The following is a 12,920-nucleotide window of genomic DNA, read 5'->3' on the forward strand; positions in this document are numbered from 1 at the left end:
TATTTTTGCAATACTGTTATGTATCTTTCCAAAATTTAATTGAGCCTGTTCAAATGTTCATATAAAAGACAAATGTTCAAATAAAAGACTTTCTTTAACATTAATATATGTAATCAGCAGTTAAACAGTGTCAGTTCTTTTCTCTTTCAGTTGCCCTTTTATACTGAGAGATAGGAACAGTTTAGCGACTACATTAGAAAACTTCTTTATCCATGGTTTTGATCAACAGTGATTAGTTAATTAAACTGGTTAGTTTGTATTTATTTATTTATTTATTTATGGAATTTGTGACCTTAGCTTATACAGCCTCTTAAAAGTTGTTCTATTCAATTTCTAAGTAAAATTAGTTTCATGCTTCTAGTGTTACCAGCTTGAGTTGCTTGGTCATTTGAAATGGTTTTAAATGTGAATTTAGAAATCTGTCAACATGGCAGTAGTTTCACCATTAATATAACTGCAGTAGTAGGCTGCACATATAAGTTAAAAAGAGTGTCTGTGGCAGCCATGAAGAAACTTTATTTGAAAAGATACTATACCTTTATTAAAATATTAACAGAATACTCTTTTTCTTCTTCGTATAAGACTGTAATTATTCTAGGTGAGGGATTGTAGTCAAACTTATAGCCTTGTATATTGTTGTATATTGGAAAAAGTTCAGTTACCATAGTCTGGTGTAACAAAAATGCTCTGTGTAACCATCATGATTTTTGAACGTTTAATGAAATCTAAAACATGATGCTTTCAAACAAGTGTTATCATCAAAATGTTATTGACTGATAAAACTGTTTTCTTCCTCTCTGTCAGTCTTACACAATTGCAACAGGAAAAAAGAAAAATCATTCTAGAAGTTCTGTGTGTGATTGAAAGATTGTAAATGTTAAGATATTTTAAATTTTAATGTCTATTTTTTTCTCCCATTTTGCGTAAGTCAAAACTGTGGGTTTTATCTGAACACATAGAAAGTCTTCGGTCATGTTTAGTGCCATGTATGCATCCTATCATGTCATAACATTTTAAGTGTGATAAGGTAAATCAAGTTAAAAATTTGGGACCACAACTACTGCCCACAGTAAGGTACTAACTTATCACACACAGGGTGCAGCTGGGTTTGTCTGTGTTTCCAGAGACAAGTATGCCTTTTAGTACCTGAACTTCTTCAGATTTGTTTGCCTTTTAACTATTACTTTGAGACTCTTAGGTTTATAATGCCAATTTGTCAGTGTGCTTGCTTACTGAAATACTCAGTATTTGCAGTGTAACTGTGTTGGTGTAGTTTTCTCTGAAAGCATGAAAACAGAAATATCAGAACCTTTTTAACTTAGTTAAGCTGAAATGAGGTAGGACAGAAGCATGACATCAAAACATTTTCACAAAGCACATAAATTTTCAATGATTTTTCCATGAAACCGTGCTGTATCTCCTTTAAGATTAATGTGATACAGCCATGAAGAAATGTAATTGCCTTTGGCCTTATTGAGATTTTATTCAGCTGGTACAGAGCAATGGAAAAATGGTGTTGGGATGTGTGGGGCAAACTCAGCCCAATGAGGATCACCCCTTTTCATTTATTTTTGTTAGCTTCTTGTTCAACCTACTTCTGCACCTTGCTTACCCACTGTCAAACCAGTGTGACATCTGAAACCATTATGTTACTCAGTTTTAAATGGTTGTTACTTTACATTTTGTCCTGTCCTCTACTGAGTCTGTCTATTTCGTACAGATAGGTTATGAACTCTTTAGCCTTGTGTATGTAATATCTACTACAATAAGCCAGATGTCCTGATATGTTCTTAGATAGTGTCTGAAAAATGTGATTAATTATAAATGAAATTTTTTTAAGTCTGAATAAGGGTATAAAAAACAGAAGGACAGAGAAGCTATTTAAATAAAAAGTTAAGTTTGGCACAACAAGCGGTGAATATAAACAGGTTCTTAATATGTTTTGGCTAGAAGTGAGACATTTTTAAATCATTAGTTAAGAGTACAGTAAGGTTTTCTGCTTCTTCTAGTCTTGTCAGAAGGAAATTTTCTATCTTGTTCCAATACAGAATTTTCTGTCTTTAGGAGCAATACATATAACAGCTGTTTGCAGAAGACTGAATTTAGTGTTTAACTAAAGAAAATGTTAGAATTCAGAAGTTCGTTTAATGATGCACAGCAATTCCACCTAAGTTATCTCTGTATGTTGTGCAAGTTGCATAGATCACTCTTGTTCACATTTATTTAAAACTTGGAAAAAAAAGAAGAAAACGTGGAAATACAACTGGTCCTTTTTTAGGCTTCTGCATAATTTTTGAAATACAATGGAATATCTGGAGCCAGATGCTTTCAATGAATGGCATTTTAATGTATTACCTTTTATTATAAAGTGACTATGCATGCCAAAATGTGGATGCTGTTACACATTTGAATAATAATCTGTGTGGTTGCTGTTGTGACTATATGGTCAGTGCTCTAGGGTAAATAGATGTAAATGTAACTCATTTTTTTATATTCGTTCTGAGTTTCAACATGCTTCTATAAGTTTTCCGTTGTCCCACTTGAAGAACAGAAACAATGAGAATATTGCAGTCTAAAAATCCATGAGACTCTCTCTCAATGCTTCCATGAACTGCTTTTGAATTTCTCCCATGGCTACTAGTAACATTTGGTATGGTTCTTAAGTTTCTATGCTGAAGTGAAAGCATTGTGTAAACTAAGTCTATTCTACATTATAGACTTGTCCATTATCACCTCTTAGCTAACTGGTGATACTGGACATAGGTCAATATAATACTGTTTGGAGGGGCGTAACTGGATTTTTAATCTCAAAATAGTAATGCTTCTTATAAAATTAAGTTTGGCAGCACTAAAATAAGTTTATATATACAAAACACATACAAAAGAGTTGTTGTGTGCTTTTGATGGGCATATTTTAATGTTTGTTGCAAGCGTATATTTTGTAAATTTTTTTAGTAATAGAGGAAAGTGCACCTGCTTCAACATTTTTTAATAGGATGTCCTACTTCCTGTTTGCACGCTGTATAGTATAACATGCAACATGTTTTCTTTAGAAGGTGATACAAAAAAGTCAATGCTGCTGAAGTTTATTTTAATCAGGAATAGAATTAACATCTCTAGCACCTCTTTGAAATGAACTTGAGGCAAGCTCTTTAATTTTCTCATGTGTGAAGTCTGTAGTCCTGTTACTTAATACAAGTTGTACAAGGTCTTGTTCAATAAAAAACTTGTTTGGTGCTCAGTCCCCTTCACAGTAAAAAATAAATAAATAAACAAATAAAAGTGCATCCTTATGTTCAACAGGAGGCTCCTGTGCTTCTCTTTGTACCCGTTGCCTGTTGTCTCAGTACTGGGCACCACTGAAAAGAGCCTGGCTCCATACTCTTTGCAATCTCCCTTCAGTTATTTATGTATAATGATAAGATTCCCCCTGAGCCTTCTCTTCTCCAGACTGCAATGTCCTGTCTCTCCCAGCCTGTCCTCATAAGAGATGCTCCAGAACTTTGATCATCTTCATAGCCCATCGTTGGACTCCTCCCAGTATTTCTATGTCTCTTTTGTACCAGGGAGCCCAGAACTTGAAACAGTGCTCCAGGTGTGGCCTCACTGTTGCTGGATAGAGGGGAAGGATCAACCTCCCTCCGCCTGCTGTGATACTTTGCCTAATGCAGCCAAGAATATCATTAGCCGCCTTACTGGCATGGACACATCGCTGACTCATGTTCAGCTGGTGTCCACTAGGACCCCCCAGGTCCTTTTCTACAGAGCTGCTTCCCAGCTGGGTGGCCCCCAGCCTGTGCTGGTGCCTGGGGTTGTTCCTCCCCAAGAGCAGGACTTTGCAGGTTTCCTCATTGAACTTAATGAGTTTCCTGTCAGCCCATTTCTCCAGCCTGTTGAGGTCCCTCTGAATGGCTGCGTGGCCCTCACAGTTTTATGTCAATTAAAAACTTGCTGAAGGTTACACTCTGCCCCATCATCCAGAACATTAACGAAGTCATTGTATGTGACTGGGCCCGGGATTGACCCCATGGATTATGTGGCTAGTTACTGGCCTGCAACTAGCCTTTGTGCCGCTAATCACTAACCTTTGGTCCTGGTCGTTACACCAGTTTTGAATCCACCTCCCTGCCTGCTCATCCAGCCCATACTTCATCAGCTTGTCTGTGAGGATCTTGTGGGAGGCCATGGCAAAAGCCTTACTGAAGTCCGTGAAGACAATATCCACTGCTCTCTCTTCATCCATCAGGCTGGTCATTCCGTCACAGAAGCTTATCAAGTTGGTCAAGCATGACTTTCCCTTGGAGAATCAATGCTGATTACTCCTGATGACTTGTCCATATGCCTGGATTAGCTGTTCTATCACCTTCCCAGGGATCAAGTTGAGGCTGACCAGCCTGTAGATTCCTAGTTCTTGACGTTCTTCTTGAAGATAGTGACATCTGCTTTTCTCCAGTCCTCAAGCAGCTCTCCCAGTTGCCATGGTCAGTTAAAGAACGTTGAGAGTGGCCTTGTGGTAACATCTGCCAGCTTCCTCAATGCTCATGGGTGCCTCTCACCAGGGCCCACTGACATTCTTATGTCCAATTTAAGTACTCTCAGATCTGATCCTCTTTCAGGAAGGGTGGCACATCTTCTTTGTTTCAGTCTTTCCCTCTGGAATCTGGGATTTCTAAAGGCCCATTTTGCTAGTAAAGATTGAGGTGAAGAAGGCATTCAATTACTGAACCTTTCTGCTTGTGGGTTTCCTGACATTGTATCAGTGTATATTCCAAGAGACAAGGAAATATTGTAGCTTGCTTTTATTTAGGACTTTCTACTCCTTTTCTAAACTTAAGTGAACATGGGAAGTTAATATTAGTAAGATTGTATAATATTTATATGCGTTCTTCAAAACTGTTTTGTATTGATTTCAAACTTAATACCCCGAATAACATATAAACGGAAGAAAACAGTCATTTTGAGTCAGAAAAAAATAATGTTAACAGGATGAGGTAAGGAAAAGGTACTTGCTATCATGAGAGTGTTTTCACTTCATCGTCAGCTGATGGTCTTCCAGATATGCAGCGTAGCAAGCATTACGTGCTGCTATGTCTAGAAAAAGACAGTACTAGTAGAATACCTTTCCTGTTTGGACCACTGTACTGTGTATATAGCGTGTAGTAATCAACACCAGAAGGCTTTGCAGGCCAATGTGTTAAAAAACAAAAACCCTAGGACACCCAAGATACTATATTGTTAGAAATGGTGGCAGCTGTTGGAAATGATTTAGTTAAGTTATATTAATTTACTCCTCAATAATACTGAGCTGAAATAACTTGAGACCTGGTGCAGAGCAAGGAATGAAGTTTATAAATCAAAGTACTGTAACTTAAAGTTCAAAACTGATTTTCAAAATCCTTAATCTTGGACTTGTCAACTAAAGTCATCTGAGAGATGCATTTTAATTAATCACCTTCCAAACATTGTGTCACTTACAGTATGTACAACAAATTATTAGTTAAAAAAAAAAGTCAAAACCCAACAACCAGAACTTTATAATTTATTTGTAAGTTTAAAAAGAGTGAATTTGTCATACCATCTTGATAGTAATCCACTGTGTAACAGTTCTAACGTTTAATGGATTGATTCTCAACTTCAAAAGTTTTAAACTTTTAATTTCTTTTAAACTTTTAAATTAATATTGCAAGAATAAATTTTTAAAAAATATCCTTTTTGATTTTGCTCTCCTTCAGTTCAAAACCTGAAGAGGAGGTAAATAATATTCTGGAGAAAGTTATTCAATGGTAAATTTTATGTACTAATATCTGCTGTATTATATTACTTAACAGTTTGTATGAAATTGAAGGACTAAGAAAGATTTAAAGATATCAGTGCTTCTGAAGAATATTATGTTGGAAACATAGGTGACTTTTCAAAAAAAATCAGCTTTTGACTGCATGATTCAGTTCAAATTAATCAGAAAAGCCACTGGCTTTGGAAATACACTCTTATAATGTTGTGCTCTTAAGATCTACATTTTCAGAAGTAATACATTAAGAAGAAATCTGATAAAAAGGTAATTATTCTGATTTATATATACTCTGTGTAACTGCTCAAAGGCAAATTAGTATATGCCAGATGCGTTGCACTCCATCCATATGCTCCATATAAAAATCACATATTTTACATTATTTGGGTGTTAAAAATAATCACATTTCTGGTTCCCTGAATTTGTTAGACTTTTCTGAAATATGTTTTTGTTACCAACATTTTTTTCAGTAACTGTTAATAATCCATGAAGTTGGAACAGCAAATTCAATAGATATCTTCCATACCCTGCTTGATGATTGATGAACCTATGCTAGATTTTAAACAGGGTTTAAACTGGCATAGAAGTTTCAGAGTTGATTTTGCTTTAAAATGTTTTTTTTTATGTGTCAGCCAAAATTGGTGCTCGTTTGTTTTTAAACACTTTATTCTGTATAGGTTTTTCTGGTAAAGCTGAGCTATATGTGTAGCAGCAGTAGCTGCATTCATGTAGTATGTGCACCAGTTGCGTATTTGCTGCTTTTTAACAGTTCTTTAACTCAGCTTATGTAACATATGCTTACCTAAACCTTTGTGTTTCTTTCATTTGAAAGCCCTGTTGAATAGATATGCTTTTTAATGCCTTATGAAAAATTGATTTGAACAGTATTCAGGAAAGATGCAACTGTATAGAGTGACTTCTTGTACATACGTTGCTTACTGTATGTTTACATTGCCTTCCTATTAAAGAAAAAAAAAGTCAAAGAAAAAAAAAAGCTGCATTTAGAGTCTTTGCTTCCAGTAACTTAATATTTTATTTTGACTATTTTTTAAGATGTTTTCAGTTATGGCATTCTTCATTTTGGTAAACCAGTGGTGTTTTTATCACATATTTACTCTCTTATAAAAGCCCTTACCTAGCTTTACACCAAAAAATATTTAAAGAATTCATTTTCCTTGGCAAAAAAAGCATGAGCTATACTTTGGTGAGACATCAGGTATATGATGCTCTTTGCAGTGAAAATATGAGTGCATGTAATCTTGTTTTGTCTCAAATGCACAATACTGTAAAGCCTCTACTGTTTGTATTTTTCTTACATTAATCATTTCACTAAAATTAATCATCTTATCCCAGAGAAGACTGAAACTATCAAAAATGTATACCTACACATATCTGTTTGTATATGAATGTGTATGGCTGCACATTTCTGCCATTTTCTTTGGCTGTTCTGTATGCATCTGTAAGTGTTATTGTCTAATAAGTGTTTCAGAAATGGAATAGATCTAAAAACTGCAGTGCACAGAGAACATCCTTAGTCATGTACAGTAATAGTGAAGGAAACAACGTTGCTCCTCTTCCAGATTCATCATTTTAAAGCACTGGAATTTAATATACCTATACGATTCCCAAATCCAAATTTCTCCTTTTTCATCAACGTCTATGCCATGGAAGTTTTTATATCCCGATTGAAAAATGGACTTTTCCATTAGCTGAGTAGGTAGATTAGAGAATTGGTCTGTAGCAATTCAATTTTATCCATTTTTTCCCCTCAACTTTTTTTTCTGCTCCTTTTGCCTTTTTTCTACCATTATTTTTGGAATTATACTGTATTATAAAATCCTGCCACTGCTGTATGGAAAGTTAACTGTGAGCTCAGGATATTTTGAACTCTTGATCCCATTTTGGACTCGATGATCTTTGTAAGTCTCTTTCAACTGAACTGTTTGATTCTATGGCTTGGTAATTCTTCAATCAAGTGGTTTGCAGAAGAGCTCTTCCTGGAATTTTTGCTTAAGTAGTTTGGTCATTATGAGTTGGTCAGTAGACTCATGTAGAACAAGTAATTCCTGTAATTTGAGGAATTACTCAGGGTGTGTTTTGGAATATTGCAGATCTTTGTGTCTTCAAGAGCCAAACACTTCTGATAATGAATGACAGTGAATAAATAACGCAATATAAGGGTGAGTTTCAGCACTTAAACTTAAGATTTTTGCATGTTGTAGCAAAGTTGGCTATTGAGGGTAGAACTGTGTTGCCCTACTTTAGTTCTAGTTTTTTTCTTCTACCTTGATAAATAGCAGGAAAGGCTGTGATAAAAGCAAGCATGTTTCTAAAGTAGACATAATTATCCTGTTGATGCATCAAGGGTTCTAAGACCGTAGTAAGTTTTGATTTCTGATAGGCAAAAAGCACTATGCTTATACCTATTTGGATCTTTCTCCACATACAAGGAGCACCCTTGTTTCTGAAGGCTGTAGGAATTAAGTTAATGCTTGCTTAAGGAGCTGGAGCTATATGGGACTAGACCCTTTTATGTGCTACTTCAGAGGAACCTTGAAACTGCTCATTAGAGTGCTTTCGTCAGTTGATGAAAATGTAGGGGTTCTTGGCTGGCATAAGTCTATCACATACGTTTGGAAAGATTACAGCTCATCAACCAGTGGCTGATCTTTGGTCCTGGCAGAAGCGCTTTTTCTGAGCATACCTGAAATTTCTAGCTGAAGCAGTCACGTAGTTTCGTTTGGATTAGCAAATTTATCTGCTGGGATTGAAGCTGCTTTTGTGAACCCCAGAGGTGAAGCTTGCCTAATGTTTTTAATTAGGAAACAATTTAATTGGTTAATTTTAACTAGAAACTGGGCCTAATGTTTAATGCTTTCTGAAGCGATTTAGGTGTGTTCTTGTATAATTGCTGTCAGAAACCAAAACAGTGAAATGTAACTGTGGCCAAACAGCAACTGTGATTAGGTGCTATTAGAACTTGGCTCAAGGTGAACAAGGTAGATCCTCCTTGCTTTTGGAGCTGTCAGAGCTTGGACCGTCCTGCAGGATAAATTAATGTTCTTCTCAGAGGCAGATAAAATGTTTGCATGACAGTGATCTTACATGTTCACAAACATCCTGTCTTGAGTAGAACTGCCATCTGCGCCCATTCCAGTGACCTCATTAATTTCACTTTCTGCTTGCTGGCTGAAAGCTATTGCACATGTACAGATCAGTCTGTGTGCACGGAGCAGCCGCTAACAGGATGGCTGGGTTTGATTTCATTTCACAGATGACAATCCATGTCTGTGTTGGGTCTTCTGCATTGAGTTCAATGTCTCACAGACCAGTGCTTCATTTTTAACCTTATTTATTATGTTTTAGTTCCAGAAATTCATTCCCTGCTTCCCATTGACAAGCAGGTGTTCAGCCACTCCCAGGAAATCAGGGCTCATCATGCTTAACAGTTTCTTGGGAACACAAACATCATCACTCCGCATGTCTCCCCATTCCCAGCCCCCTCATTAGCAGGGTAGCACAAGGAGCAGAAAAGTCTTTGTCTCTTCAACAACATTGGTTTGTTACCACCACTACTTTCATGAAAAATCCAAAACACAGCACCATATAAGCCTCTACAAAGAAAATTACCTCTATCCCAGCCAAAACCATGACAAACACATTCCCCATCTTCCCTGATCTGCCTGCATGTTCTTCAGACTCACTGAAGAAATAGTAAAAAAAAAAAAAAAAAAAAAAAAAAAAAAAAAAAGGTTGAATACCATGAATTATTATTAATCCAGTGTTCATTGTGTAATACCCACAAAATATTATTGCGTTGATAAACCTGTGGTCAATATTCCAGAACAGAATAGGATTTGGGTTTTGACTGTGAAATCAAAATACCTTAAGGTATACTGGGTTTTCTTGTAGGTCATGAAATTGGGCTTACTTTTTGAGTGTAAACTTTGTCATCTTATGTAATATGTGAAGACAGATTTGTATTTAAACAGAAGCTTCAGCTTACATCATTTTGGGTGATTTTTTATGTTTCCAGAATTCAGGAAAGTTGTCCATTACTCAGGACGGAGCCAATAGTAATTCATACATTGTTGATGACTTGTATAGAAATTGATTAATATTTTCTAGTAGAAAGCATTTTCCTGACTGTTGTGAGAAGCCTCTATTTACAGTAGTCCTCTGCATAAAGGAGCCTCATATAAATGTTACTGTAGTTCCATAATTCTGTTGTGTTCTTTATCTTCTTTATAAGACCACCAATTAATAACCATAAAGCTTCCATCCCAAGTAGGTGTGTTAAGCTTTACTGCATGCTACTTCATTGCCAGCTTTTTGGATTGTTGTGATGAAATGCTTATGAAAACACTTGACTGCAATGTCTCCTTTCCCATCAGATTCATCTTCTCGTACAGCTGTGGTGCTCTTGTCATCTGCTATTTCCCAAGCCACAATTTCCTCATCAGTCTGTGGCTAAAACCCAAATCTTGATGATCCTTTTCCATCTATTTCAACGTTGATCTTTCATCTTCTGCATTCTTTTAACCAGAAATCTTTTGCCAAAAATCTGACAAGATTGTACTGGGCGTCATCAACAGCAACATCAGGCTTGATTTCAGTGAGCAAAGATGAAACAGCTGTTTCATTGTCCAGATCAGCACTCAAGCGCTCAATATTTGGTCATAATTTTTTCCAGCTTTGGCTGGCTGTGATAGCCTTGATGTTTTTCCCTATATGACTAGTGGTGTAACTTATTATTGTATGTCGCTGATCCATTTCTTCAGTGGTTCAGAAACAGATAGAGCTTCTTCAGACACTATTTTCCATCCTATTGTCTTTTGTACTGTCTTGTATTATCTGCATTCGTTCTTCAGAACTCTTGCTTCACTTTGGCAAGTCGGTGTTCTTAGTGTTAAATCCAGAAATGCCAAAACATGGCTCAACGCTTGCTGTTATGGGAAAGCTGCAGGTGGCTTTGCCGTATGAAAGGTTGTATCAGATAAATTTTGAAAATAAGTGATGTAATATGTCTGACTGAAGTTTATAAAACTTGAGACTCTCTCTCTCTCTCTGTCTACATGTGGGAAGTATTTCTACGGTGTAAAACTTTTTTTTTTTTTTTTTCAAAGCTGATTGGTTTTTTTGTTGTTGTTATGGCTAGAGGACACCAAAGTGACATGTTACTGTCTTCCAGAATTGCTTTTTAGTGCTTTTGGAGACAAAGCTGATGACTGTACATTCAGAGAGAGGAGAGAGATGAGAGTTCTGTTTGTCATTGGCATTAGTATTTTCCTATTAACTTTGCATACCTTTGTATATGTAAGTTGATTGTTTTCACTGGAATAGGATTAAATAGTTGATTGTCTGTCTTATTTTAATTTACTTTTATAGTGGAAAATGGTAAGGGCATTTGGAAGTCATTCTCCTTCAATTAAACGATTTTTCTGTTTGTTTTGGGGTTTTGTATGTGTGCACGTGTTGCACACTGCTTGATTCAGTGATCTGTTTTCCATTGGAGAAAATTTACAAGCATATTGCCCGCCTCACACGAATTTGTTTCCCACAGAGATTCCTAATGCAACGTGTGAGGTTTCTCATTACCCAGCTATATGGATTACATTTTCACTCCAATACCAACAAAATTAAATTACACAAAAATTGATTAAGATGCATGTAATCCTAATGTCTGATCTTTAGAAAAAACTTCTGCCATCTTTAAATGATAACCCTCTGCAACATCAACAGTAGAAATACTCTGCTCTTCTCAGCTGGCATGTCTTTACAATTTACCTAGCAGCTAGCACTACAGAGAATTGTTAACGTTTTTGTACACAAAATGGAAGATCAGGTTTTAGTAATGATTTTGTCTTTTCTAACTCATGTTGATTTAAAAAAAAAAAAAAAAAAAAAAACCACAACACCACCAAGAAAAATCTTCAATTGTATTCATTTCAATCATATTCATTTCTGAACCTTCAGTTCTTGAACTCATCATTTTTGCATTATGTGGGTTAATGTATTTTGCTGTTTTCTAATCTTTGAAATAGAGGTGCAGGCCTTCAAACTAGGTTTGAATGCCTTCAATTTTGTTAACCAGTATTGTATCTTGAGCAGTTGGTAATTTTACCAGTCTGCTTAAAAGTCAAAAGGTAATTCAAAATCAGTAATGATCGGGGTCAGGCTACACATTTCTTTTTCTTTTAAATTGTGTGTCTTTTCTTTAGAAGTTGAATTAATGAAGGTTGATAAATTGCTTTGCAAAACATTGGAATCTTCATATCTGGCTAAATTTGTCCAGTTTCCATTAAACGTTTAGATAATGATTTTGCTTTGAGGATGATCCAGGTTTATTCATATACATTTTGATGGGCTAGTGAGCATGGTATTTTAAGTAAATAAATTCTATTTAACTTTTTTTTTTTTATTGTAGAGCTTATTTTAGTCCTGTTAGTCTGAGAAAAAAAGAATTGCAAGTCCGAATGTAGTATTTCAGCTGTTTAATGAAGTTGTAAAAATTTGTTTTCATAATGTATGTGCTTCAATCATCATTTTAAGTTGTCTTCTATAAATAAAAAAAAAATGCAGTTGAAGACATGTTTCTCATGACAATATCATAATTCAATATTAATGTTTTTTGGGTTTGCGTGGTTCTCAAAGCACTTCTTTTTCTAGCAGTCTGTAGGATCTGTTCCACTTGGTGTGTCAGTAACTCGAAAAAAAGAGGATGAAGCATCAGTTGGAAGTGCGCCTTTGGCAAGGCAGCAATCGAATCAAGCTTCTGAGTATGCCAGCAGTCCTGTCAAAACAAAAACAATAACAGGTATGATCACATCTTAATTGAAACTAGCTACTCAGCCTTTTTAGCCTTACTCAATAACATCCGTGTGCAATTGAACAGTATCAGCTGTGCAAATACTTGGGAACATCTTTCAGATTTAAAGAAATATTGTCCCAGAAAATTACCAGTTCTTTAATAAAAATGTTTAATTTTCATCTTATTTTTAATATAGATACTACCTCAGGGGTCCTGATTATTCCTGATAATTTCATGAAATATATTCTCTAAGACAAGATAAAGGAGTTGTCCTTTCAATAGAAGATAGCTATTTTGCTTGATATTAAATATTTAAGCCCT

The 12,920-nt window shown here is 35.7% G+C and overlaps 1 protein-coding gene across 4 annotated transcripts in view; it reads left to right on the forward strand.

Annotated features, from left to right (window-relative positions):
- VPS13B (vacuolar protein sorting 13 homolog B) overlaps positions 1 to 12,920 on the forward strand; it is a 481,062-nt gene that overhangs the window by 211,669 nt on the left and 256,473 nt on the right. For 3 of the 4 annotated variants that reach the window (XM_048068671.2, XM_048068670.2, XM_048068676.2), the window contains one exon: positions 12,458 to 12,605. In XM_048068671.2, the coding sequence (XP_047924628.2) occupies positions 12,458 to 12,605 (148 nt within the window). The remainder of the gene's footprint in view (positions 1 to 12,457; positions 12,606 to 12,920) is intronic. The other variant, XM_048068672.2, reaches the window with a different exon arrangement.

Source organism: Anser cygnoides, chromosome 2 (genome assembly GCF_040182565.1).
Source record: "Anser cygnoides isolate HZ-2024a breed goose chromosome 2, Taihu_goose_T2T_genome, whole genome shotgun sequence".
Classification (NCBI taxonomy): Eukaryota; Metazoa; Chordata; class Aves; order Anseriformes; family Anatidae; genus Anser; species Anser cygnoides.